This window comes from Simochromis diagramma, unplaced genomic scaffold, assembly GCF_900408965.1.
Source record: "Simochromis diagramma unplaced genomic scaffold, fSimDia1.1 OVJJ01000685.1, whole genome shotgun sequence".
In the NCBI taxonomy this organism is placed as follows: Eukaryota; Metazoa; Chordata; class Actinopteri; order Cichliformes; family Cichlidae; genus Simochromis; species Simochromis diagramma.
Window position 1 is genome coordinate 9781097 of NW_024387477.1, and position 26568 is coordinate 9807664.

General features: G+C 39.4%; 2 protein-coding genes across 4 annotated transcripts; one reads left to right on the forward strand and one right to left on the reverse strand.

The window, feature by feature from the left end:
• Positions 1 to 1143: 1143 nt before the first annotated feature.
• On the reverse strand, positions 1144 to 15634 carry rgs14b (regulator of G protein signaling 14b). 3 transcript variants are annotated; one of them, XM_040015989.1, is made up of 16 exons: positions 15618 to 15634; positions 15362 to 15493; positions 11959 to 11980; positions 11648 to 11799; positions 11437 to 11529; positions 9868 to 10011; positions 9598 to 9771; positions 8405 to 8486; positions 8210 to 8274; positions 7810 to 8028; positions 7496 to 7572; positions 7015 to 7141; positions 5956 to 6037; positions 5060 to 5109; positions 3019 to 3118; positions 1144 to 2281 (listed from the first exon to the last, which is right to left on the reverse strand). In XM_040015989.1, the coding sequence occupies exons 2-16, from the start codon at positions 15485 to 15487 to the stop codon at positions 2007 to 2009; spliced, it is 1788 nt and encodes a 595-aa protein (XP_039871923.1). In that variant the 5' UTR covers positions 15488 to 15493; positions 15618 to 15634; the 3' UTR covers positions 1144 to 2006. The 3 variants fall into 3 exon arrangements, with proteins under 3 accessions (XP_039871923.1, XP_039871922.1, XP_039871924.1); XM_040015988.1 differs by having other exon boundaries at positions 15610 to 15627; XM_040015990.1 differs by lacking the exons at positions 15362 to 15493; positions 15618 to 15634 and adding an exon at positions 14615 to 14738.
• Positions 15635 to 20290: 4656 nt separating this feature from the next.
• On the forward strand, positions 20291 to 24142 carry arl3l1 (ADP ribosylation factor like GTPase 3, like 1). Its single transcript, XM_040015991.1, has 6 exons — positions 20291 to 20635; positions 21486 to 21629; positions 22719 to 22835; positions 23095 to 23145; positions 23257 to 23442; positions 23665 to 24142. Exons 1-6 carry the CDS (start codon positions 20618 to 20620, stop codon positions 23710 to 23712), a joined length of 564 nt encoding a protein of 187 aa, XP_039871925.1. The 5' UTR covers positions 20291 to 20617; the 3' UTR covers positions 23713 to 24142.
• The last annotated feature ends 2426 nt before the right edge of the window (positions 24143 to 26568 follow it).

The window sequence follows — 26568 nt, forward strand, 5'->3', positions numbered from 1 at the left end:
TGCTTTTCCATGAATGAGGAAATGAAGGAGGCATAGTACTTTTCATCAAGCACAGTAAAGCACTGAGTGACAGAAGGGAGTGGAGAATGAATGATGCGGGTGATGGAAAGAGGAGAAAAAAAGGCACCCACATCTACTGACTGAACGAGCCCTGCAATCATCGCAAATGAGACAAATGAAATGCCTGGGGTTAATTCATACACTCACCTCTTTCCCTCTCTTTTCTCCTCTCAGTATAGTAGGCGTGCAGTGGGGTAAATGACACTCCTCATCTCACTGCTGCTATGGTGTCTGTGAGAGTACACCCCTCTCTGCCCATTCATAGCTCCGCCGACGCACCACTCACGGATGGATGGAGTCAGTAGCCAGCCAGCCAGCTCCCCCCCTCCCCCCTCACACACGCACATCCAAGACTACCACCAGGTGTGTCACTCAAAGCTTTGTGTGCTAATGTCTCCAGGCTGGCAGTGGGAAGCTGTGGATGTGACAGACAGGTATTGTACACTGCACATCAATGCTGACGTCCACAGCTCTCATCATTACTTTAGGTTATTTCAATGACAATCACATTATACCAGATGATGATGCATGTAAGGTGGCTTGACTGAGATACTTTCAAAACATGTACTCTGAAATATGCATAATGCTGACATCATTCATGTTGATGAGACCATTATGACTCATCCAGATTGTTTTGTAACCCATACAATAGCCAAATACAACAGGAAGCCACCTTCCAGCAACAAGTCTGCAGGAAGATTAAGCTGGTCATTGGCCACAGAACCAACTTAAAGAACCAATCAGAGCACTGCAATGCTCTGATTGGCTCTTTAAAAAAGAAAAAGAAAAAAAAAAAAAGAAAAAGGACATCATTATGTGACAGCATTTTCGAAGAGCTTTCCTTTAACCAAAATACACCAGAAGACTCCGGAATGAATAATGTAATCAATGCTAGTTACATGTGTAAAGACTTGCTTTACCCTGTATGAATCACACAGTTGGTCCACAGGGGTTGTGGGGTCTGACTGCACTGCATATAAAACCCAATCACGTAGCATTTCTCAAGCCAGAAATTGACCTCAATGATTCATCACCCCCCCCCCCAAAAAAAAAAAAAAAAAAAGCAGACGGACAGGATAACAATTTCTTATAAAACACTTTAATTTTTTTCAATACACCCTGTGGATTATCGTTAGAATCATTGCAACCATTTCATTTTTATTATCACATTACTCATTTAATGAACTAGATCTTGATCTGTAGTCTGAGATGTAGAGAACAGGAATACAGGACATGACCAGGGCTTTGCAAAGTGCAGTCACAGCAAACATAAGGATAATTTAAAAAAAAAAAAAAAAAAAAAAAAAAACCACACAACACACCACACACACCTAAAGCATGCAACACACAAATTTAAAAAGAATATATATTAAATACTAAATCTGCATCAAATATTCCATGCATGTTGAAGCAAAGAAACCGTGCAAAAACATTAAAACCCATTTTGGACAGTCACTCCTTCCTGTGCTTAGTTTAAAGAAAACATTACTGCAAAGTACGGCTGTGAAAAAAACAGAAGAAATGTGAACGATATATCAAAATCTGTACAGTATTACAAATCAGGGGATGAATAAAATGTATACTAAAACATTTAAAGTTTCAGGGTGACATTCTGACCTATAACTTTTTCATATAAGGTTGAATTAATCATTTCATAGCAAACATTTTCCCCATAAGGATGTGTAGTGTTTTAGAACGACACCATAAATGCTTGCCATGATCTGCCTTATTTACAAATTGGCTTAAAAGGTCATTCAAAAGTATAGAGCAGCGTGTGGTAGCACACCGCTTTCTCAGAGCTTATACTGCGAACAATTAGAAAAAAGTGCTATAGGACTAATTTTTTCTTACATTAATTTTCTTAAATTAATCATATCACAGTTTTGTGAAATGTTCGTCGTAGTTTTTTTGATCACATCTTCGTTCATCCAACACATGATTGTCTTTCAAACTGTTGTTTCCCTCATGTCTGGGGATTTCGATTTAGCAGAGTCGGGGGCTTCCTTCGCTGCTTCGGCTGAATTTTCAGCTGAATTCTTATCCTCAGATTTTGCTTTGGAGTCAGTAGTGGAAGAGCTGGCTATACTGGGATCCTCTGGTTCCTGCACCTGCTCTGTGGGCAGCTGGAGGAAGGAAGGAACCTCCAGCTGCTCTTTGGTGAGAAGACCTCGCTGATCATCCACCCTGGAGTTCTGAGCCCTCGTCAGCATGTCCAGGAACCCTGGCATGGACAAATCATTGTTATTGTTGCCCTCTTGTTCTGATAAACAGATAAATGTAATATAATCTGAATTTCCCAGAGGAACCCACCCAAGGGATTAATAAAGTTTCATCCAATCTAATATGTAATCTAAATAGTTGATATATTGACAATAATCTTGATATTGAACAGAATTTCAATAATAATATAAAACATCTGAGAAAAAAAAAAAAAAAAAAAAAAAAAAAAAAGAAAAAACCTCAATACTGTCACCTGCCAGTGGTGCTACCTACCCCCCCCCCCCAAGCCTCCTGGCAGAAGTACCCATTGCATTCCATTGGTCGAGGTCACCGATTCAAACTCATCCGAGACTTTTAGCGGATGCATCTATGGTATCAGTTATAAAAATTCTACAAGGCATTGTTTTCAAGATATCAGAATCCCAAACCTGTGTCCATGCCACCCATCCAGCAAGTGACGACAATACCCCATCAGCCTTTTAAAGCTGAGGGGTAAAAAGCTAAAACGCATACGCCTCAAAATGCCCATCCTTTTTAGATGGGTTGGCTAATAAAGATTGTTGCATTGTGAAGTTGTATGACTATCATGTATATTCTAATGAAGTATTACCTACATGTATATATTTTGGCATGCAGATAAAGACTGATATAACAAAATTATTTCCCCACATTGAAAACAACTCCGCTAATTCAATAACTTTAAACCAAACCACACTAGATATTGCCAAGTCATCCTACCGTCCATCTCGCGGTTCTTGGTAGACCTTGGCTGAGCCTTAGCTCTGTCTTGGCTCAGTGATCTGGCTTCTGGACCTGTACTTGCTGCTCCTCCCTGGGACTAAAACAGATTTCACCATCATCAACAAACCATTTCTCAGCTCACAAGGTTTAAATCTCAGTAACACTTAGTAAGTTTTCATTTCTAGTTTTAATCATTGAATCTGACGGCATCTTGTGCAGCCATGTACCATTTCCAGACTTAGTTTGAGATCGCTCCTCCTTGCAGTACAAACGGAACCTCCTTTAGTGTGTCTCACTTCAACTTGCATTTTATCTTGAAGAAAAGGTGTGTGGCTCACATTCAGAGACCCAACTCTTATTACTAGGGATGCTCCTCAACATAAGGATTAGATCAGCTGGAGTTTGAGGTATATTTATGGCATATTTGAAGGATACAGGTGGCTAGAAAAAGACATCTAGGGAGCAATTTAAAAATAGCAGCAGTGCCAAAAATAATTCAAAAGTGCACAAGACCAACACGTGAAGGGCAGAATGGCAAATAAAAAGACATGTTTTTTGTTAATTGAGACCTCAGCAGCATAGCGCACAGAGGTCACACACCCCTTCTAACTTTTGTACCCTTTAGAGTAGCTCAAGAGTGAGTGTGTAAAGAGCTTCATGGAGTGGATCCCATGGCAAAGTAGCTGCATTCAACCCTTACATCAACAAGTGCAATTCAAACGCCAGAGTCTTAAAGCACGCTGCCACTGGACTAGAGAAGTGGAAACATGACAAATCGCACTTCTCCATCTGGCAATCTGTTGAACAAGTCTGGGTTTGCTGGTTGCCAGAGGAGTGGTAGTCTGACTGCATTGTACAGTCTGGGGGAGGGGTTTTTTGGCATTTTGCTTTACAGGACTTGGGCTCAGCCCCTTAGTTCCAGTAAAAGGAACTCTTTATGCTCCATCACACCAAGACATTTTGGACTATTTCATGCTCCCAACTTTGTGGGAACAGTTTGGGGACGGCCCCTTCTTGTTCCAACATGACTTGCGCACCAGTACACAAATCAAGGTCTATAAAGACAGCGGTTGAGCGTGTTTGGTGTGGAAGAACTTGACTGGCCTGCACAGAGTCCTGACCTCAACCTGATAGAATACCTTTGGGATGAATTAGAGCAGAGACTGTGAGCCAGGCTTTCTCGTCCAATATTACCGTCTGACCTCACAAACGCGCTTCTGGAAGAATGATCAAAAATTCCAATAAACACACTCCTAAAACTTGTAGAAAGCCTTCCCAGAAGGAGTGCGCTGGATAAAAGTTATAAGAATAAATAAATCATTAAAGCAATATAGCCTGAAATGTCTCAGACTTTGCCTTCTGTATTGTTTTTGAACTGGTGAAACCTCATAATGAAAGGATAAAAATGTAGGCTAAGGCCTAAATCATTTTAGCTAACATATTCCTTATAGTCATTTAATTTTGTAAACATTTTGTGATACCAAGTTGGAAAACTATAAACGATCATTTCTGACAATATTCTTATTTTACCTTGAATACAAAGATGTCCGTTAAAATTACCCAAAACCACCTGGTGATCAGGAGGTTTTAAGTCTTCTTTGCAGAGTACCAGCATGTATATGCTTACACTAGTCCATTAAACATTTGTACAGAAAGATTATATAGATTTGACATAATGTAGTTTGTGAATGAGGCCCATTTACACACTGCAACATACCACTTTTCATAGATTTATATAATGTATGTTTATATAGATACTGTTAAAGGGAAATGACTGGTCCCATAAAATAGACAAAAAAGGGCAACATAGGGACTTGTCTAAGAAGGTAATGAAGGTTGTTTAACACTATTCATGTTCAGCCTTGGCTTCATACAAAAATTCTCATTTGAGTTGTTATTTTTCCAAAATAAGTTACCCAAAAGTCACAAAAGAATATTTATGCCTAAGAATCACAAAGCAGCAATTCAAAGTTTCCTTCATGATGGTAAAATTATTTTTGTTGCCGTTTTATTGACGCTTCAATAAACACTGCCTCACCTGGTTGGCTGCAGAACTGCCGCCTCTGGAAATGCTGGTCTGCTCTTTGCCTGTATACACACAAAGATGGAAATTAGTTTCTAACAGAACTCTTATTTTCAGTGTACAAGTAGTCAACAAAAAGCTGACGATGCTACAGAACTTTAGCATACCCATTACGTTAAACACTGACATTAGGCAGATAAAACATCTTAAGTATTAAAATGGTCCTCCTGGGATACAACCACTCTAATTGAATCTACTTAGTTCCTCCTGAACAAAATAAAAAGAATCTGAGGCCGAGAGCACTGATCCAAACTGAAGTCAGATCTAGCCTCAGCAGTCAGGAAAAGAGGTGAGTGAACTGAAAGTGGCACAGCATTCAACAAACCAAATGGACTCAGACATTTTAACTTCAATTTAAAAAAAAAAAAAGAAAGAGAGAAAAAAAAAAAAGAATGAAGCGGCTAAAAGAGAAATGCACAAAGAGAAAGCAAAGTAAAGAAAGAAACATGCAAACAGTGATGCAGAAAAAACATGACTGCAAAATGGACAGTGAAAAGACTCTTCAGACAGCCTCAAGGGAGAGAGCACCACGAGCTGAAAAACACTTTGTACGAGCCATTAAGAAACGATTAAATCAATAAGGAGCCACAGACAGCACCAGAGAACACACAATAATGGCCAATGTATCGCCAACATAATCAGCTGATGGAGAGATGAAATGTGCTGTTATCTGATTTCACTGAAGACTGTTTTCATTTACTTATCAGCTAAGTAGGTTTGTTTTCATCCTGTGGCTTATTGTGCTCCTCTGGTAGCTGCATGCTGTATTACAATAAATGTTATAAACATGAATCAGCCTGTTTCACATTGAGGTAAATTTATGGGTTTCTAAAAAGGTCAAGTATATTAACCTTTGATTTTGTCAAGTCGGAGCGTCTTATTGGCCAGACTAAACACATTGGTGCTCACATTCAGAGGCTCATCACTTCCAACCTGAAACACAAAGCATACACACATGCAGACCGACTTAGCTGAACAGTACTATGAGAATCAATCATCTCTGCAGTAAATGGGTTGTGCATAACTTAGAAAAGACAATGCATTACTAAAATAATCTCATTACTCACTACAAACTAGTGTAACGTTTATTAAAAGTAGAACCAGCATCTTAAAGACACACAGAAGCTGCTTACATTAGTTTCAAAATGATATCTTAATAATCTGAACCATGCATTATTCTTAAAATGAGTAATTTTACTAAAGCAATTTCATTAAAACAATAAGCCAAACTTGTGTCTGTGAAAGTTGACAAATAAAGAAGATGACTCATTAAAATGTAGCAGCTTTGCAAACAGATCTACATGTTTGTGTGAGGCCTTCTTTCCTGTAATAAGAAATGAAAGAAACCGTGGCTGGGAAATGTTTTCTGTGCAGCTGGCTTCCCATTACTGAGAAAGATAAAGGTTTTAAGTAAAGCAAGTTTTCAAAGAATGTAATGTGAAACTTTGAAACGTGAGAAACATTCAAGTGTGTGACTCATTTCAATGCAGCTACAATGACAATGCCAACAAGGGTGTGCCATTCATTTAGTGAGATTTTGAACTCCATCCTTAAAAGTGACGCTCATTTCCAGCTTTTTTGCTCTACTGAGTATCTTTGCAAGACCTATAGTTCAAAATAATCCTAGACTATACATGGCTGAAAAATATGTAAAATAGATATTGATATTATAATATTGAAAAGAATCACTGGTGTAACACTTTGAAATTACATGTTTACATAGGTAAATATGCACATTGATTTTTCCTAATAGATTAAAGGTTAAAAGGCATTTCACATATTTTTGTCAGTAGAATTCAACCACAGAAAATCAATCATTCATTTAAAAGTGACAATATTGATAATCTTTATATGGAAATGACTCAAAGAAAAGGTAACATATTATAATCCTACTCATATGCAACACTCACCATGGTGACCAAGGCCTCTTGTGGCTTAATATTGTGCTTCTGCAGCACCACAGAGAGAGCTTCCTGCAGTGTCTTACTAGACTTCACCATGATCCCCACAGTTTTACCAGTGAAGGCAATCTCCACCCTGAAACACACACTTATTTCTATAACTTTCCTCTCACACTGACTCACACTGTATCAAATGCAATGGAACAGAAGTACAGAATTACTGTCAGACAATGTCTGTAGTCACGAGGGCAGCTGGCAAGGGATATCTTAGCAGGAAACCCATTTCTGATTACATTTTGAATTTTATTTAGTCAATGTAAAGGAAGAGTACAAAGATTAATGCTCAGAGAGCTAGACTTTGTGTGCATATTACCACAAGGACTTCCCTCTAATATGGTAAGAAGGGACATGTAGTGGGGGTGTGCAAGCCTGCTATGGTGTCAAAGACAGGAGAAAATAGGAAGTGAAGGAAGTCATTCAGTTAACTCACGCAAACGTCACTCTGAGCTCTAAAGAGACCTGCTGATTTCTCAGTACGGAGCAGTCTTGGTCCAGCGATAATGGTTGCTGCAGAGAGAGAAATTATGTTTCAAACAGAAAGAAACAAGAGGGATTTCTATAGATGTGAACATCAACATGGGTTACTTTGAGGGGGTGAGATAACACAGCACGAAAATGTCAGAACAGGAAGGAGGCAGTCGTCGGTCATGCTCACTGTTGTAAACAACTTTACAGTGTGGCTCAAGTTCCTCAAAAATGCCTCCTGATTTAAAGTTGCAGCTGAAGCACAGCAAAAGTGCTCACCTTGTCCTTGCCATGAAGGTAAATGATAACATCTTTCAGTGGGAAGCCTCTTTTCTCACAAAGGCTAGTCAGCAAGTCTTTGATTGGCTGGCCATTAGGCGTGGGTGCCAAGGAGGCACTGCCATCAGGCAAGTAGACACAGCAGTATCCCCCCTCCAACCCTACACGACTCCCACCTCCACCCCCCAGCTCAGGGGAGCGGGGACTCGAGCGACCATTCTACATCACAGACAGAGAAATGAGAAAAGTGTAATCCCAATCACACATTTTCCTCTATACTAATACTTGTCACCTCAAATATTAGTTTTGTTAACTGTATACCTCCAATCATATAAATTGTAAATTAACATTCATTTCCCATAATTCCAACCAACTCTAAATGCTTTATAAATGTACTGACCTCCATATGCCTGCAGATGGAGCCAAGCTCCACACTACTGGTCGACTTGATGGACAAATGGGACTCTTTCCAGGAAACCACACCATAGGAGTTGGAATCATTGTTATTGATGAGATTTAAAAATAAATAAATAAAGTCAGAAGATGTACATAAGATATCACAGAAGCATGAGATGTGTCATTTGGCACACATTACCTCCCCAGGATCCTCGTTTCTGTCGCTGTTTCTCTGAGGCACTCTTACCACCTAGAAAGCTGTTAGGGTCTGACTTCTTGCCCTGTTGGGGCGATTAAATAAATGTCAAACGAATAATAAAACAGGTATTCTTCATCTCGACCTTCAGTCCATCTACCGTATTTTTCGGACCATAGGGAACACCAGATTATAAGGTGCACTGTCAATGAATGGGTCTGTTTTCATACATAAGGAACACCAGATTATAAGGCGCATTAAGCGAAACAAAACAGTCCGATAAGTCAAACTTTACTCAACTCATCCTTCTTGATCCTCCACTTCCGTACCATTGATTCATTAATGTTGAATTCTCTTGCAGCTGCTCTATCCCCATGTTGTTGCAGTATACTAATGACTAACCTCGTATTGTGGATGGATTATCTGAGTTGTTCTCCTGACTGAAGTTTGGTCTGTTTACAGCATCCTGCCATGCGATTGCATTTGTCCCAACCATCGAGAACTCTCACATTAACTTTTATCAAGCGGAAAACAGTTAGCGTTCATCCTCCAGCTTCACTGTGTTTATGTTATGCTAACATAGCTGTGTTGCTAGCGATCATGTAGCACAGCATTATATACCAGCTAGCCCAACTTCAGCAACCCTATAAAAGTCACTGCTGTTTAGTTTTGTGTTTTCATTTATGTTACAAGTGACAGCAGAGCTGTACATTTTATTTTTTCAGAAATCTCTCAGTCAGAACATGCTATATCATGTTTAGGTGGAAACTAGCAAGCTAACTTCCTGCTAACTTCTAACTATGTTAAATTTAATAAATTCTGTTTTCATGGATGCCTGAATGTTAAACTTAATTGTTACACCTGGTAAAGCAGCAACTCTGATCATTTTATTAAAAATAAAATAATTTGGACAGTTTAACTCTCAGTGATGCCACAGTGATCGTTTGACTTTGGGACCTGAAGCGGATGGAGTTTTGGACCCAGATTACTCAGAGTCCATGAGGCTCCTGACTTCATAGCTTACCAAAGTCGTACTAAAACATTTGACAGATTTTTGACCACATAAATTCGGTTCTAGGTCAGTAAACACAACCAGAATTCATACATAAGGCACACCATGATTATAAGGCACACCGTCAATTTTTGAGAAAATTAAAGGATTTTAGGTGCGCCTTATAGTGTGGAAAATACGGTACCTTCTTTTCCCTTAAGGGGACTTTGGAGGCCACATCCTCCCAGGATCCAATGCGCGGGGACTCATTGGAGAGCCGAGGTAGGCCTTTGCCTTCTACTGTTGCCAAAGTGCAGCTCTGATAAAGAGGGGACCGTACAAAGCGCCTGTAGCTGTCCATTTTCATCAGCTTAAATATCTGAAGCAAAGCAACAAGAGGGGGCACCCAGTCATCTGTGTGTCAAAAATGAGTCACAATTACTGAGCAGAAGTAGTAGGGTTGATTCATACCAACCTGCGCTTGAGCTTTGTTAAACATGTCAGGTGTAGGCTGCTGAAGGTCCTTCTCCTCCGTCTTTGCTGTGTCATCAATGTTCACCGAGTAGGGAGCACTCTCAGACAGGTAGGTGCTGTAGATTGAGCGAGCTTCTGCTTTCAGCTGGAAAAAACAGCAAGAGCTCTGTCAGATTGAACTATTCTGAAGGTCAGCAATCAGCTAAACTTTGTTTCTTAATTACAGTTCATGAAGTGCTGAGGCACAAGTAAGATCAGACACTCTGTTAATTTCCCTGTGGATTTCATTTGAATGTTCACCTTCTTAAATCCTCTAGTAAGTCACTTATTGTTTGCAAAGCTTCTAAATTACATGGTGGTATTACTTTAAGCGTTAAGCACACTCTATGTACCATAAATTAAAGGAAACCTTTCTGTGGCTCTCTGATGTAAATCATACAGATTTCTAAAGGATAAGGTAAACCTTTCACCTACATAATTATGGCTGATGTATGATCTATTTGGATCCTTTCAATACATTTTCCTATTTCCTCAGTCAATCTCCAATGGAAATAATCTCCACAGCAGGTGAAAGAAAGATTCAGGTCAGCCACAGTCAAATGGTAAAAGTTAGTTTACTTGTGTAACACAATACTATATCCCATTGAATACTCTAAATTATGAGCTACTGTGGATATTAACACATTGGTCCTGGTGATGGGGTTTACACAGGTTTTCATTGTAACCACTAAATATAAACTGTTATAGAGGAATACAAATGTCCCCCGAATTATGATGCATTTGCATTACATAACTTTGCTTTCCAATATATTTGCCAAAAGAAGTTTATAGAGCAAACTGCAACAGCTGGTAACTGTAACAACCATTCTGTAAAATGGAAAATTAAGTAGTTCCCACCAAACCTGTTCTTCATTTTTAATAACTGAATACTTACAATTTCTGCACATTGTTTCACAAGGTAAATCTCCAAAAACAGCCATAAAAATTATCATATAGCAGATCTATTTTTTGCCAACAATGCACAGCTTCTGGCTGTTTGACTGTGGTTGATGCAATTAAAAGTTAGTGTCAGCAGTTAAAGTGCACCAAATGACTTATTGGAGGGATCATCTCAAAATTACAACAGAAAAATGCTTGGGTTACTTGAAAAGCAACTAAAAGATTACAGAATTACTGATGCACTGCCATCCTCCGATTGCTGGAGACACCCACGGTCACAGCAACAAGGCAACCCTATTCCCACTAAACAGTCCACTTCTTTTCTACAAAACATGTTTTAACAAATGTGTGCTATCAGGGTAGTGGTTTACAAATATTTTTCCTGCCATATCCCACTTCAGAAGGCAGGAAAATTCACACTCCACACCCATCAAATATGATCCAAGTTGAAGGCCATCACAACTTCATGATCAAACTCTTGTTAATTTTCCCTTTAAGAATCATATTTACTTCACTCCATACTTTACATCTGGTCCTGCAGTAGTTCTGTCTCCCATAGTACAAGAACTACTGCAATAAAGTATTAATTAAAAATAAATACATAAAAGAAAAGTTTAGAGAGAGTTTGTACCTCATCCAAGGAAGTGGCCGGAATCTTCTTGAACTTTTCACAAGCCTGCCAGAATAAAATGTTCTCCGCACTCACCTCAGACTTTAAGAAGTCCTGCAGACAAACACACACACAGCATTATTAGGTATGGGTAATGATTAGTTAATGTCAACACTTGAACTCTGCCTGAACTTTTTCCTAACTGAAAAATTCCAACATTAGTTTGCCTCACCGTAAAGTAACGGACCCCAAAAGGGTCCTCCAGCAGTTTCTCAAATGACACGGCCCAGCTCATGACACTGTTGGCTGGGCCATGCTCTCCGGCTGGAGTCCCAGGAAGACTGGTGCTGCTGCCGCCACAGCCGCGTGCAGACATGTTCAAATCTAAAGCATATCCAGGCACAAACACACCCATTTATCAGCACAGAAAAGCATGACCAAGAGTGAGACTGAATCAGATATTTTCATGCACAGACATGTTCACGTTGTAGAACTGAGATATGTACAGGATTAGCAGCATTCAAGTTGGCTGCTCATGCTTACCTCCATCTGACACTGCCTGGCTCTGTGAACAGAGAGAGCAATCTGTCAAAGAACTTTACTTCAACAGTTAAAACTAAAACTGAGAAAAAGCCTAATACTGAATACTCTTTGTTATTGTCTGTATAATACTGATAATATTATTCAAATTTATCCTACGTATATTTTCTTCAGGCTGCACAGTCAAAAGGAAAGAAGAAAGTTTACTTTGGCCCCGTTTACACAGGATTGTGGAGATTCTCACTACAGCTCAATATTACTGCAACAACTATACAGCACTACGATAAAAGACTTTAGGAAGGGAAACACGAACAGCAGCTGCACATTATTTTTCTCTTCTTGTTTTTTTTTCCAACCTGTAACTCTGTAGCGCAATCAGCCAAGGCTGTTTTTACAGGAAGTGGTTGCAAAACTGGTGACAATAAGCCTCATTCAGCTTTCAGAGCACAGAAAATGCACATCTTGTAAATGTTCGCTTCAACCGACACATTTTTTTTTTTTTTTTTTTTTTTTTTTTTTACAGAAACTGAATGAAATCTGCAGACTATTTAAACACCTGTAACCTACAAGCTGTGATCACAAACATGTTTTCAAGTCACCAAGATACTGATCTGACGTATACACAGAAAAGCTTCAGCTTATGGAAATATTGTTTAAACAGCAGCAAATTAGCTCACAGCAGAATTTTGGGTTTTAATCCATAGGAGACCGTCGGTGGATACATTTATGAGCTTTGTCAAGGTTTCCTCTTCATGCTCTGGTTTCCTCCCACAGTTCACAGACGTGTGGGCTCCGATTCTAAAATTGCCCAAAGGTGTGAATGTGTGTGTGTCTACATGTCTGTATAGTCTGTGTGGTAGCAACTTGCCCAGAGTGTGTGGAGGATATAGGTCTTATAAATAAAGTACCATTTTCATAACTGACAGCTGTGAGTGCCATTTTAATCAATGCAAGATTAAGCAACAGTACACGTTGTTTTTAACTGATAATACTAATGTAACGGAATCCTTTACATTACAGAAAAAGGCAAATATCTTCACAACCCTGCACAGTAACTGTTGCTTTTAAAGTAGAGCATTTAACTTTTTATGAATAGATTACTTTCATTTTCATTCTGTGTTTAATATTACCTTTGTGACCTGATCTGTACTTGATATTCTAGCTTTTTAAATCATGGAGGCAAGCTTCTTAATTATTTGTTTATTTTGTTAATGAAGGCCATGTAAACATCAAGGTTTTGACAACATGGCCAGTTAATCTTGATTTCAGTTCAGAATTTTAGTCAAATGTTAAATCATGAAGTTACATTACTTATAATCTATATAACCAGATATAGATAACTAGATAAAGTTATCTGTCATCCTAAAACTAGCTCTGATTAGGAAGTCCTGCAAGGCACAATTTGCAAGGTAACCCAGCTACATTAGTGCAACACAAACCAAACTGGTCATCTACATTGTATAGTTAAAGTGAAATTCAGATACATAACCAAGGCGACACAGGCTGAGGAAGAGGAGAAAATCATCCACTAATCAAAGGTCAGTTTGCTCAATTCCCAAAACAGAATCAATGGGTTTCGCTTGTAGAGCTCCTCGTGTGTCGATACAATAAAAAATTAGCATTTTATTTTTCCTAATACGTCACTTTTTCCTTTTATCCTTGACATTTGCTACAAGCTTTCATTTGAGATATATCTATACATCTATATAGATATATCTATATATCTACAGATATATCTATATATCGACGCACTCTAAGCAGAGAGTGCGTCGTTGTAACCAAAAATAACTGATCTTGACAACAGCCCCTGTCTATTGTTACATTTTGACCATATACAGTTGAAATGGGCTGTCTATTTCTGCAGGTGTGAGTCTCTCTGACTCCACCTCTTCAGTTATTTGCTCTGCTATGCAAATACTGCTTTCATAGTCAATAGTACATTTTCTCAACACTAATGAAAACAAACGATTCGTCACCGTCTTAGCTGTAAACCTTGCATTCTCGTAAAATGCACTTTTAACTCTCTGAAAAATCTATTAAAGGAGCGATATCAAAATGCAGACATCAAACGCAAGCCACAGAAAGCCCGTTTTTTTTAAGACTACGGCAACATCCTGCTCTTGTGACTTAATATCCGTTGATACATTTTCACACCTTTTTTTGGCAGAACTGAACCATTTCAAGAAATGCAATGGTCTCACACCGAGAACACTGAAGCCAACTCAGCCTACACATGACAGATTGGACAACAGGCATGGCTCAGTTTCTCCTTCTGGCTCAGAATGGCCCAGCCTGTTCTCAGTAGCAACCAAGTGTAGCCACACAGGCTGATTCTGGCACTATCAAAGACTGGAGGCAAAACACAAGCCAGCACGAGACAACTGCTCAAACCGTACTCTTGATACTCTGGATTGGAAGTCAGCTTAATAGTAACAGCACCGTTAAAAAGCAGATCAAAACAGCATACAGGGAGATTTCGAGTGCCTGCACGGCTACAAGAAGCGTAGTCAACACACTCAACACTAAAACGCCTTGACTAGTCACTGTGGAAGGCCTGTCAAAGCCTCCTATCGTATGCGTAACAAGCGTATCAAAGAACTACTACCCAAAGGACGGCCACAGAACCAAGTAAGACCTAACAAGAATGGTGCCAACTCACCATGTGGCCAACAGGGATCTCTAAAGAATTGCTGTTCTTCGCCATGATGGCCCAGACACCAGTTTCAGAGCTGAAGTCCTACGATGTGCACACTGTCAGGGGACGCAGCAGAGTGCTCCACCCAAACTTGATGCACACTCCTTACACACTCACACACAAAACTCATCACTTGGGTCTTCCTGTCACTTCCTGCCTGGAAGGGAAGTCTTACCATAGCAACAAGCCACAAAAGAGGAAGTATGGTTACTATGATCAAACTGCTCTCAGCCTACATCTTGAGAAACACTGTGATGTGGGTACACAGGCAGCCAGACTGTCATTCTGCTTTTTTTTATGCGCAGTCAATGAAACGCTTGGTTATTTTGGCTTTCTATCTTTCTAAATAAACATGACAATTTTGCAGATTTAGTGTTAGACCTTAGTTTCAGAATCTGTCGGTTTTACTTTTAACTCATTGCGGCCTAAAGCACACACATTTCAAGTCTTACCCTTCAAACGGGCCTCGTGAAAGAAGCCTTTCTTTGCTATAAGCCCAATTTTACTATAGGGTATCATTTAACACATTTCTGGATCATCTGAAAGCAAAACTCGTTACATGGCTTTGCGCAGATTCAAATGAAATGATAAGAGATAAAAATCATCAGAGTACCACTCTCTCGCTATTGCAAACAGATGACTCAAGATAACGCTCAGGCTAAAACTGCACAGTCACACATGCACCGAAAGCTCACACTGTATGTGGCATACCTTCTTGTTGTTGCCCAAGATGTTGCTGGCTATGGCGCACAGTTTGTTATATTTCCGTTGCTGCTTTTGGGCTGCAACTTTTGCCAGGCGAGAAAACCTGTTATACACTCCGCTGAAAGTAACCATGGTTCACTAGAAAATACAGAACAGAACACAGTGTAGACAACATTAGCCAGGCGCTACCAGTGACTGTATAAATGTTTTCTACAGCCAATTGGGTGCTACTTAACAACTAATTAAGCCCTGACATGCTCACAAACAGCCCTGGACAATCAGCGGCCCTCTACCCCGGGATAGTTTTTTGGCAGCTTGGAATTTATATTACTTAGCTATGATATCACATTAGCCATACTAATTGATAGTACTTAGCTATACTAATTATTAGTACTTAGTAGCTAATAGTACATTTGAGTTGTAATGTTTTAGTAGTGCTGTTAAATTAACACATTAAATGCTACAATAACATGAAAAAAACTCTTCACTTAAGTGTTTTGCAAAACTCATGAGTGGTTTATCGAAAAACAACTCAACATGTTAGCATATATGCTATATAATAAAAGAGACAATATTGATACCAAAAAAACATGCTACACTAACTAGCACGAGAATTTCATGCATATTTCATGCATTTGGCACCTCCTGGTCCCACAGGGCATTTTTGTGAAACGCTACAGGATGTCGTAGGCCGTCAGTGTATGAATCATTAGGCAGCCAGTGATAGATAGATAATTTTCCCGAAGTACCATGTTAATGTTGAGGATTATACAGTAGCTTGATCACGTTAAGCATGTTAAGCGAATGTGTAATATATAAAAAGCAAAGGATCAACTTCAGTAGAGATGTATTAAGTGAAACTGATTGGTGGAAGAATTAAAACTGAAAGGAAACGTACACATTTCTAAGGCCAAGTGGTCTCACTATGCAATTTATAAGCAGAGGAAACAAAGGTTAGTTTGTAACGCTTCCTGAATTTACACTCAAAAACTGAAAGTTATGACTTTAACTAGAGCTGCTTAAGTGCTTTAATGAGCACCGATTGCAGGCTGATATTTGCCTCAAAAACAGTTGTAAATTCATTTAAAACTATTTCCAAAGCTGTTTGATTTGAAAGGTTGTTGAGGTCCATGCAGAATGGACTCACTTTGCACAAATAGCAGCCTGAGCACATCTGGGAAAATACCAGTTTGCTCACATTCTCCTACATCGCTTCCTTTTAACAAGTCAGTTTTCTCTTTAATCACTTGGTACAAGGCCAAGAAAATTAGAGTGTGGCTTAATCCGTTTCATTGTTATTTCTTATCAGCAACTATAAAAAGCTTGATGGCAAATGGAATAGCAAAATTGCAGCCTTGTGTCATCATTCCGTGAACTATTGTTTTCTGTTGTTGTGTTTGATGAGTTTAGGTATCTATCGAGACTGGCCACAGTAAGGGAAATTTTTGATTAACGTTAAACTGACTAAACAAATTGAATGTAAACAGCAACGGGCCACATTACTCAACCATATTCATCTTATTTATCATCTGGTCACTTTGGTTAAGGTGGCCCAGAGAGAATTTGAATGCAAAGCCAGTCATTCTATTTCTGTGTGGAGTTTGCATGTCCAGCGTGTGTGTGTGTGTGGGTTTGTATGCATGCATTTTCTAAAACAGAGGTTTTATTCAATTCAGTCTCTGAATGTGCTGTAAAGCATTTAGCTTTAGCAGTGTGTAACATGTTTTGGCAATGGTAGACCATTTAGCTGCACGGGAGCCCTTCAGAAAAAAATTAATACGATTTTGTGATCAGCAGCACTCTCTAGTGGCCACTGTTTGAATAAGTCACTGTTTAAAGTAATGCATGATTTCAGTAAAAGGCAGTAATGTATTTTTGAGGTGCCTTTTAAACTAAATCATTTTGGATTCATTCTTCCAAATTCTTAGAAAAGTTCATCTTAGTATGTGTCATAATAAACTGTGTGCACAGAGGCAGAGGGTAGTTTGCCTAAGTAAACCAATGTTTCCCTGATAACAGGCTATATTAGAGCACAGCTCCATCTCTCAGCATGTGTCCTTATGTTTTGGGTGTTTTGATCAGAGCTGAAGAAATCTCATCATTTTGACCTAAACGTCACTCAATGTTACATGAAAGCAGCAGCGGCGGCTTTACCGTCATCGTTGTCGTCACATCCACCTTCACAACAAACAGCTGCTTTGTTCATGCTATAATATTCCAGGGATGAATATATTTGCATTGCTATCAGTGTTTAGAATCAGTTTTGCCGTGCCTCTTCTGATGCAAAGACTATTCAGTTAAGCAAAGCAGAGCGGGTCATCACTCTGGTCTGTGTGTCAGAGGCAATCCAGGTAAGAGCATTACGTATTATATGTATAACTTTAAAAATATATTTAATGCTTTGTCTAAAAGTTTTAAAGTATTTCATTGCTATGAAACTTGTTCTTCCTATTTTTCTATATGCTCTTTTTTTTTTTAGATATTAATGACATTAATTTCTCAGACTGTTCTTAACGGTTGTGAATCCAGTCTGTTCTAGTAGAGAATGGTTATCATTTATCTCATGCTTGGTTATCTCCTCTCTGGTAAGCACTCACCTACATTTATGTATATATGTCTATATTTTCTTGTTCTCTGTTTGTATATGTGCCAGTTTAGCTCTAAATAATTCGCTCTATATTCTGATATCGTAGCTGGTACTGACTGCCTGTGTTACTGTTGAGTTTTTGAAATGTACCATCACAGGGTAAACTATGGCAGATGGGGGAAAAGGAAAATTGTACATCTGGAAATGTCATGTCGCAGCTAATGTGCCTGAACATTGCCTGCCAATAAAATGCAAAATGAGATGTATTGGAAAAATGTTCCTGACGTTATTTTTTTTCATCTGTTTTTCCCATAGATACTTATGCGCTATGTGAAAACAGCACTTTGTGCAATGGTTAGTCCTCACTTTGTTTTTATTTGTTTTGTTTGTTTGTTTTTTATAAATCCTGTGAACTTGAATAGACTGCAACTGGTAGAGAGGTGTGATAACAGCCTAAGGTTGTGTCTGACACTAAAATGAAATATAAATTAAATATTGATAAGCTTTTTTTTTTTCTTTGATAATTGTGTATCTCTAAAATTAAATCTTTAAGAGTAAAGAAAGTCGACCAGATTACGTTTAAATTTCATTTTTTTAATAATGCTGAATGTGACAGTGTTCATTCTTCTTCATTTTTTTTCTCTTTAGGAACAACATTTAAACAATGCACTGAATGTAACATTTGAGAATACCTTTGTCTGAAGCAATGGATTATAACAGAGCACACTCTAATTACCTAACATTATTTATTGTTGCTTTCCTCGCTTTTCATGTTTACTCTGCCCATCAGATAAAGTGTTCATCAGCAGCAAGCCATCCAGCCCAAATGAGGGTGACGACGTCACTCTCACATGCAATGAAAAATGTGGAAATTCAACTGTGACATTTCAGTGGACGAAAAATGAGGTCAAACAAAAAGAAAATAATAAGACCTTTCTTATCCAAAATGCCCCTTCAATTTCTGACATATACATCTGCTCAGTAAACTGCTCCGGTTACTATTGTGATTCTAAACCATACACACTGTCTGTAAAACGTAAGTCCATCCATCTGTGTACTTCTGTTATATGTTATGATTTTAGAAATGTGTATAATGGCATGCTATCAACAGCCCTTGATACCATGTGTCTTCACTTCCTGTGTATTTGTCTATGTGTGTGTCATTGTCTAGACAACACTGTGATCATCTTGGTGGTCTGTGGTGTTGCAGCTTTGGCCCTTGTTTTGATTATGGGACTGATTATGAAGTGTAAGCTGAAAAGAGACAGTGGTAAGAGCTCATTTTAAGATGTCTGTGGTATTAGACAACAATAAGAAAGAAAGAAGTTTTTCTAGTTTTAACTAACTTAACTATCATGACATGACTATCAATAAAATACAACAAATTTTGATGCTTATTTTGAATGTCTGGGTGAAAACAGGCTGTTTTTACCGCATTACAAGTAATTGTGCGAGGCTAAGCTAACAGGCTGGTGCCTTCAGTTACAACTTTGAACAATATTGTTGATGATCTTGAATCTATCTACACATCAGAACTCAGAATGACACATCTGACTGATTTGAATGCTCTCTCTCTGCAGATAAACACAGGGAGAGGGTGAGACAGAGACAGGCTGGACAGGCTGCTGGTGGGCCATATCCTGTCACACCCAGAGAGTCCTAAAAAGAAAACATTCTATCATATTTTAATATAATAAATTCTGATCTTATGCAACATAATATATATTTATCTTTTTGATATTTCAGACTTTTGAATGCTCACAAATTGAATAAATACTCTTTAATCTCTGTTTTTGAGTGCATGTGTGCGTGTTTAATCAGTTAAAGTCACACTTTTCCACAATGTAGCGTTGCATTTCTGTTAGTTTGCTCAGTTTAAAAAAAAAGAACCTAGAAATGTTTTAATCCACACACAGGATTGGCATGCTCGCACTAATCCTGCTGAATGCTCCACTCACAGTGGCGCACACTGCTCAGCTTTACAGTGGCTTGCATGTAATGGATATATGGGAGTGTAATGCTGTCTACTCCTATCCATGAGAGGGATGAATGTGGGATTTGAAGATTGACTTATGAACATAGTAATAGCGTTAGGTGCCTCGATTCAATGTCAGGATGCAATGATTTGAAGTTTAAGTGTTAAGCTCGGTCTTCATGCTGCCAGAGTGCCTGGCATTAGCAGTGTTTTGGGGGGGGTTCCCCTCCCGGCCATATGGCAAAAACTTATTTATCCGCATGTATGAGTGGGTCAGGAAGGACTGTTTATTCAGTTTCCTTCTATAACAGATGGCTAAGGGATAATCCAGGTAAAGCCACTGCAAAGTGGAGACGGAGGGATGGACAGAGGAAGGGGGAGGAGGGGGATGGGGTTGCCTTTGCATGGATGCCTAGGGCTAATTCTGGCCTCTTAATCCCAGTCCCATACGCCCTGCCTCTCTTCCTTCTTGTAACTCTACAGTTACATTGAGGAGCAGTTCATGTCCAGGTAGACATTACTATCACATAAACGCATCACGTAACCCACCCAGGTTTACTGAGAAGGAAGGGAAAAAGACAGAGGCTGCTGGTCCCTTTCCTGGATAGCTGGGTGACTGGATAGCTAACACACCTGTGTGTGAGCTTCACTGGAGAATGGAGCTGTAGCCCTCCAGCCACGCCACAGGAAACACACCAACATGGGAGAAGCTCAAAAGGTAGGTGACCTGATCTGGAGCAGCAAGACTTACAAACTCAAATGCTAACCTTATGAGTCTGCATAAAAAAGAGGTTTTAGTAGCTGTGACCTGAACAGTGGGCTATGAGACATAAAGTATTTTGCGGTTGTGTTGTGTGTCTTTGCAGCTCACAGACACGATGGATTATCTGAACTCCTTGTGTTAATACAGAACAGTAACTAAGATTTTACTCTTGAATCTCTTGGAATGGAATGGAATCTCTTTATTGTACAGTTAACCAGAAATGCAAATGAAATGTTGAAAACTATGGTGCCTGTAGTCAACAATATGGCAGCCTTGCTGAACTGTCTGCAGTTGTGCAACCCTGCAGACTAATCACATTAATGTACAGCTATATGAATGGAGCTATTTTTTACACCAGTGCTTCTCTAAATAAAGCAACACAGTGATCCTCACAGAGTGTCTGTGGTAGCAATACAGTCTTTTCAAAAACTGAGGAACAAAAACAAGTAGGCCTCTGTGAGGGGAGCTTTGACCTCAAATCAGAAAGAGGTCAGTGGGATTTTGTTTTGAGAGGCTAAAGCTATTTTTGTCTATTCATGTGATTTTGTTTTTTGGATAGTAATAGTGTGATTAGTGTTGTTTTTTTTATGAGACAAACAATGCACCCAAGAAAAAAGGGTGCATTGTACATAAGTATTTTCTGTTTGCCTCCAAAGGTTAGGGCTGGGATACTCACATTTACATACAAAGTTGGCTGGCTTTATGCTTTAATTTAATTATTATTCAGTTCTGAGGGAGTCGATGCTTGACAGTTTCTTTGCCTTATTGCTCTGCCTGCCCCTCCTGCCCCCATGCCTCTCCACAGGGCTTACTCTCTGTCATAGAGAAACTGAAGGGATCCACAGAGCAGGAGGTCAGGATAGTGCTTCTAGGATTGGACAACGCTGGCAAGACCACCCTGCTGAAAAGCCTCGCCTCTGAGGATGTGAACACTATCACGCCAACGCAGGTGAGGGGAAGTTATGTGTTCAAAAAGCAGTGTGCATCCGCTCTATAACATTAGAACACATGCTGATCATTGTGTTTTCATCTCCTTGTTTAAATCAATTCAATTTTAACATAAACAGTCGATGTTCATTATTATATGTATATCAAGTGAAAAAAGGTCCGTCTGTGAGCAGTTTTCCATCAATACTTTGTTAATAAGCAGTTTACCATTAAAGCTCTTCTGAATACTAAATATAATGTAATAAATGTAATAAAATGGAATTAAAAATACAAAACATTGGAAGATGGTTTGTATTTTCATGATACTGTAGCCAAGCATCATAACAGGTGAGAGGATTGTGCCTAACCTTGCAATATCTGCTAAATCAGAGCACATTTGAAGTAATGAGACTCAGATGACCCTTGTTTTCCTGACCCACACAGTAAAATGCAATCATTGGCCTCACACCACACATGCTTTAACCAGATTTGTCAGATCACGCTGTTACACTGTTAAATAACCCTTCATCGCGAGATAAACTGTAGCCCGACATGACCTTGTTGATTTGCATGCTCTCCACACATTTTCTGAGAACATCCTGGTTGGCGTTATGACTGCTTCTCTCTCTCCTTTTCTCTTTTTTTTCTCTCATCTCCCTCTGATGTATTTATCTAAGCTCTAATGTCGTTATCTAATGACCTTGTATTACTCTACCGAGACAAGCCAACACTGAGTTGATGTACTGCCAGGTCCGGTCCTGGGCAAGTGTGAAAGCTCATCAGACACCAGGGAGGGAGGACGCAGTCCAGTATGGCAATAGTCGACACAAAGCTAAATCAGACGTGACACATGAACACATACACTTACCTTGATCCTTCGAGTCTTATCCTCAGATTTGCTCCTCGGATGGCCCTCGGGATAAAGTTGTTATACAACTTTGCCAACTGAAACAGAGGTGTTGTGTTATGAAGAGCAACCATATCCTTATAAACAACTGAGTGTAACCACTGATCAAGTACAGTGACACTTCATGAATTACCTTATCAGGTGGAAACAGCTTTTAAATTGAAGGCAGGGCAGTGACTCTAGGTGCTGTGTTTTTTTCTTAAGGGCTTCAACATAAAGAGTGTTGCCTCCCATGGGATGAAACTTAACGTTTGGGACATCGGAGGACAAAGAAAGATCAGGCCCTTCTGGAAAAAGTATCTGGAAAACACAGACTTGTTGGTGAGTAGGTCACTTTAAGCCATTTTAAATCAATAACACAGTAAAGTAGAGAAGTTTTATATTATTTTAATATCTTTTTAACCCTCAGGACACTATCCCACATATAAGCAGAGATTAAACACTTCTTTAAGGATGTTTTGGACATGATGTGACCACATTCTTCTCTAGTATTTTTTAACAATAATTTCTTGCAGATAATAAAATGTAAACTTTCAGAAAATGTGGATGTGACAACACTGTAACATGTCTCTTCTTTTAGATTTATGTTATTGACAGTGCGGACAAGAAGCGTTTTGAAGAGACGGGGCTGGTGAGTGTCTAAACCCTTTTACTAACAGCCTTATTACTAACAGTAATGCTAGCAGATACCATATTGTGCACAAAATAGAATCAAAAGTTGCACCTATGTGCGTATGTGCAGGAGCTGTCCGAGCTGACTGACGAGGAGAATTTGAAAGGCGTTCCGCTGCTCATCTTTGCCAATAAGCAGGATCTGGCCACAGCATCACCGGCCAGCGAGATCGCAGAGGGGCTCAACCTGCACACGTACCGGGACCGCGAGTGGCAGATTCAGGCCTGCTCTGCTGTTTCTGGCGAGGGAGTTCAGGTCAGACCTGACTTTGATTTATTGATTTCTGCCTCAGATGGAATCTAATTGGCAACAAATGCTTTGCATGTCCCTCCTTTATTCACTGGGCCCACAATCAATTGAAACAGAGACCCTGTTTCTTTCAGTGAAGTCTTTAACGTGATTAATTTGATGGTTTTGTGTTGTTTTCCATGCTTGGATCGTTTGGATCATTTTCTTTTGTCTTCATTTCTCCATTAGGATGGGATGAACTGGATTTGTAACAACATTGTGAATAAGAAGAAGTGAACCATCATCCCAAGCAAAACCGATCGGAGTGAAACAGTGCAGAGATCACATAAGGGAATTTTAAAAATATAGATGTTTCATGTAATATCTCCAGACTTCACTTATAACAGATTCAGCTCCCCTTACAGATTTAAAAAACAAGTTTGTTTTTACAATTTCTGACATTTTTATGCAAAATTAGCCAATATAAAGACACATTTTAGCCCCAGTAAGTCAATTAGGCATACATTGGTCATTCTTCCGTCCTTAAAAAATATATTTTTGTTCCCTCTTTTATCCTCGTCTCTTCAAACTGTGTGCTTTCTTGGGGGAAGGAAAAGCTGAGTGTGTAGTTATGTAGTGGTCTGTCAGTTACACAAACACCAGCTCAGTGTGAGTGTAATGTATGTGTCATGAGATTTTTAACAAATAAAACAATTAGTCATTTCTGCCATTGTGTTTCCTTGTTTTCAAATCAAATGTAGCCATCAGTAATCAGATTGTCCAAGCACGAATACATGCATGCACAGACAATAAAGGCAGCCGCATTTACGGGTCAGATAATAGCTGTCAGTGACAGAAACACACAAATGTGACTGTAAATCATCTCCTGAGTGACAAGAGGAACAATAACGAGCTGATCTGCCCCTGCTCAGCTGTCATCTTGCTTTTATTTCCACTCTACGATGACAAGCACTTACACCGTACAGTGAGTGAGGGGCTCATTGAAAAGCGAGAAGTTGGAGGGAAGAGGGTTTACAATTACACACTCACATTGCGTGGCAGAAGAAGATATCAAATCTTTGAGTCACAGCGGAACAACAGAGAGAAGGAAATTACACAGAGAGGGGTTGTCTACATTTTCGGCAGGGATTCTTTTTCTTCAGATGTTTTCTATGTTAATTCCAGGACTTTTGCATTAGTGTGCGACCTGTCTAGCTGCTTTAACGGTGGTGGTTGGTCATATGACACATCTCACATCCAGCTGTGAATGCACGGCGTTCAAGCAGAAATGCATATAGTCTCATCTACTATTCAAGTTCTGTTTTGAGATGTGTAAAAAAAAAAAGGTACTTCCTGAATCAGTTAATCTGTCCTGGTACTCGAGCAGTTACCCCTGTGGTCATTCTTCACATATTTGTCCTTTACGCTGACCTTGGTGTAAGCTAAGTCCTCTATTCAGCCATTTTGGCCCCGCTTTTGCTGCAGTTGGATTTAATGGATCTTTTGTTTCTATTGTTTGGAGCTGCAATTAGCCATCTGAAAGCACTCTAAAATCACATCAGCTGGCAGGCTTTACTCCGTGTGTTCTGCTCTGCATTAAATTATGCAAATTAATATCCCCCACCCACCCCTTTTTTTTGTTTTTGTTTTTTAGTCTGACATTTTTGAGTAGTTCTGAAAAATTAAATGTATGTTTGTTTACTTGGTAAGTGTTAACAAAACGCTAGATGTTGGCTGATTAAGTGAGTCATCTCCATGGTGACTAATACTGGAGCAAGCCTTAAAACATTCAATGTCTTTTGAGGGAGCACAGCAGGGGTGTGTGGGACCAATTACAAGTTGTACTAAAGAACCTTATGGCAGGCTGAAAGGGACCAGACAGTGCAGGGGCTGGGAGGGCGTTGAGTTCTTTTCATGTACAGTCTTTGGTGGAGAAATGAGGTTTGCAATGGACTTTTCAGTGCTGCTTCTTTCGCCCACAGGTGGCAGCATTAGAGGGTCGGATCACTCTTTTGGCAGACGGGGAGTCCTCTATTTGCACATAAGTGATCTGACACTCTCTAATTCCTCTGATTTTGTTTGCTGTTTGAAAGGTCAAGTGTGATTGAGCATATGCTTTTATTGCTTTCTGTAAATACAAAATAAATTATGTATTTCATTCAGGTTACTGGGCAACAATTTAGTGGCTTTACCTCTGGATTGTTTAAAATGTAAAAATCTCCTAATTTCTATACAATAAAACGTGTTTTAATCTTAAAGAGACATGATGTCACTCTCATGCAAGTAGCCCCTTGGCAAGTGTTGCCATAGCAACCATCCCTGTTATCCCTGGTCCAGAAGCAGCCGCCGCTCTTCCTCGGTATAGCCCTTTCTCTCTTTCTCTCTCTCCCTTCCTTCATTTCTTTCATTTCCCCAAAGCTCGCCTTACCTCCTTTACCAAGGAAATCCTGAATCCTGCACAGAGACTGGACCACAACACTGCAACTAAACACTGCAGGTAGGAATCAAAAAACTTTTTCTGTGTTTGGTTGTCTGTGTGAAAGTTCATTAACCTGCCAGTTTAAAAATACAGAACAGAAAGCTAATGTTTACATTTGAAAGGGTTAACAATTTACAAAATGTCATTACATTAACAGAGATTCAAAATAACTGTTTCTATTGCCAAATGTTGTCTTTTCAACAGGTTGGCTTATCACTGCATACTGTATGCTTATCTTGCTTTTAAACTCCACTTGGATTCATTTTACACTAGTTAAAATGTTTTGTTGTTTGTTTGTTTGTTGGTTGGTTTGTTTAAGGCCACAACAAAACCTTCCAAAACCCACTGACGGAACATATCCATCATGCCAGAAGACGCCTACCTGTCTTCCATGAAGCCGCCCTTCCCAACACTCACTCCCCATCCCAGTTTTGACGCGAGCCCGACAGCTTTCAGCCTCCTGACCACGACAGCACTTCTGCCACGTGAGCGCTTTCACATAGAAGGATCCACCCTCCTGATTGTGGTCATTTTTTGCGTGGTCTTTGTCCTGCTCCTTTCAGCCTTTTTCTACGCCTTCTGCTTCCATTGCTCCATCGGTACGTCGCTTAAAGACTCGCATGCAGATAACGGATGCAGCCTAGATCATGAGGACGCCACATATAAGTGCAGCT

Coding starts and splice junctions, on each gene's coding strand:
- rgs14b (XM_040015989.1), bottom strand. CDS start 15,487: ATGGTTACTTTCAGCGGAGTGTATAACAGGTTTTCTCGCCTGGCAAAA. Junction 11,530..11,647: donor TTGGGGTCCGTTACTTTACG/GTGAGGCAAACT, acceptor GTTTGTCTGCAG/GACTTCTTAAAGTCTGAGGT. Junction 7,573..7,809: donor ACCTTCATGGCAAGGACAAG/GTGAGCACTTTT, acceptor CTCTCTCTGCAG/CAACCATTATCGCTGGACCA.
- arl3l1 (XM_040015991.1), top strand. Junction 23,146..23,256: donor GTTTTGAAGAGACGGGGCTG/GTGAGTGTCTAA, acceptor GCGTATGTGCAG/GAGCTGTCCGAGCTGACTGA. Junction 23,443..23,664: donor TTTCTGGCGAGGGAGTTCAG/GTCAGACCTGAC, acceptor TTTCTCCATTAG/GATGGGATGAACTGGATTTG.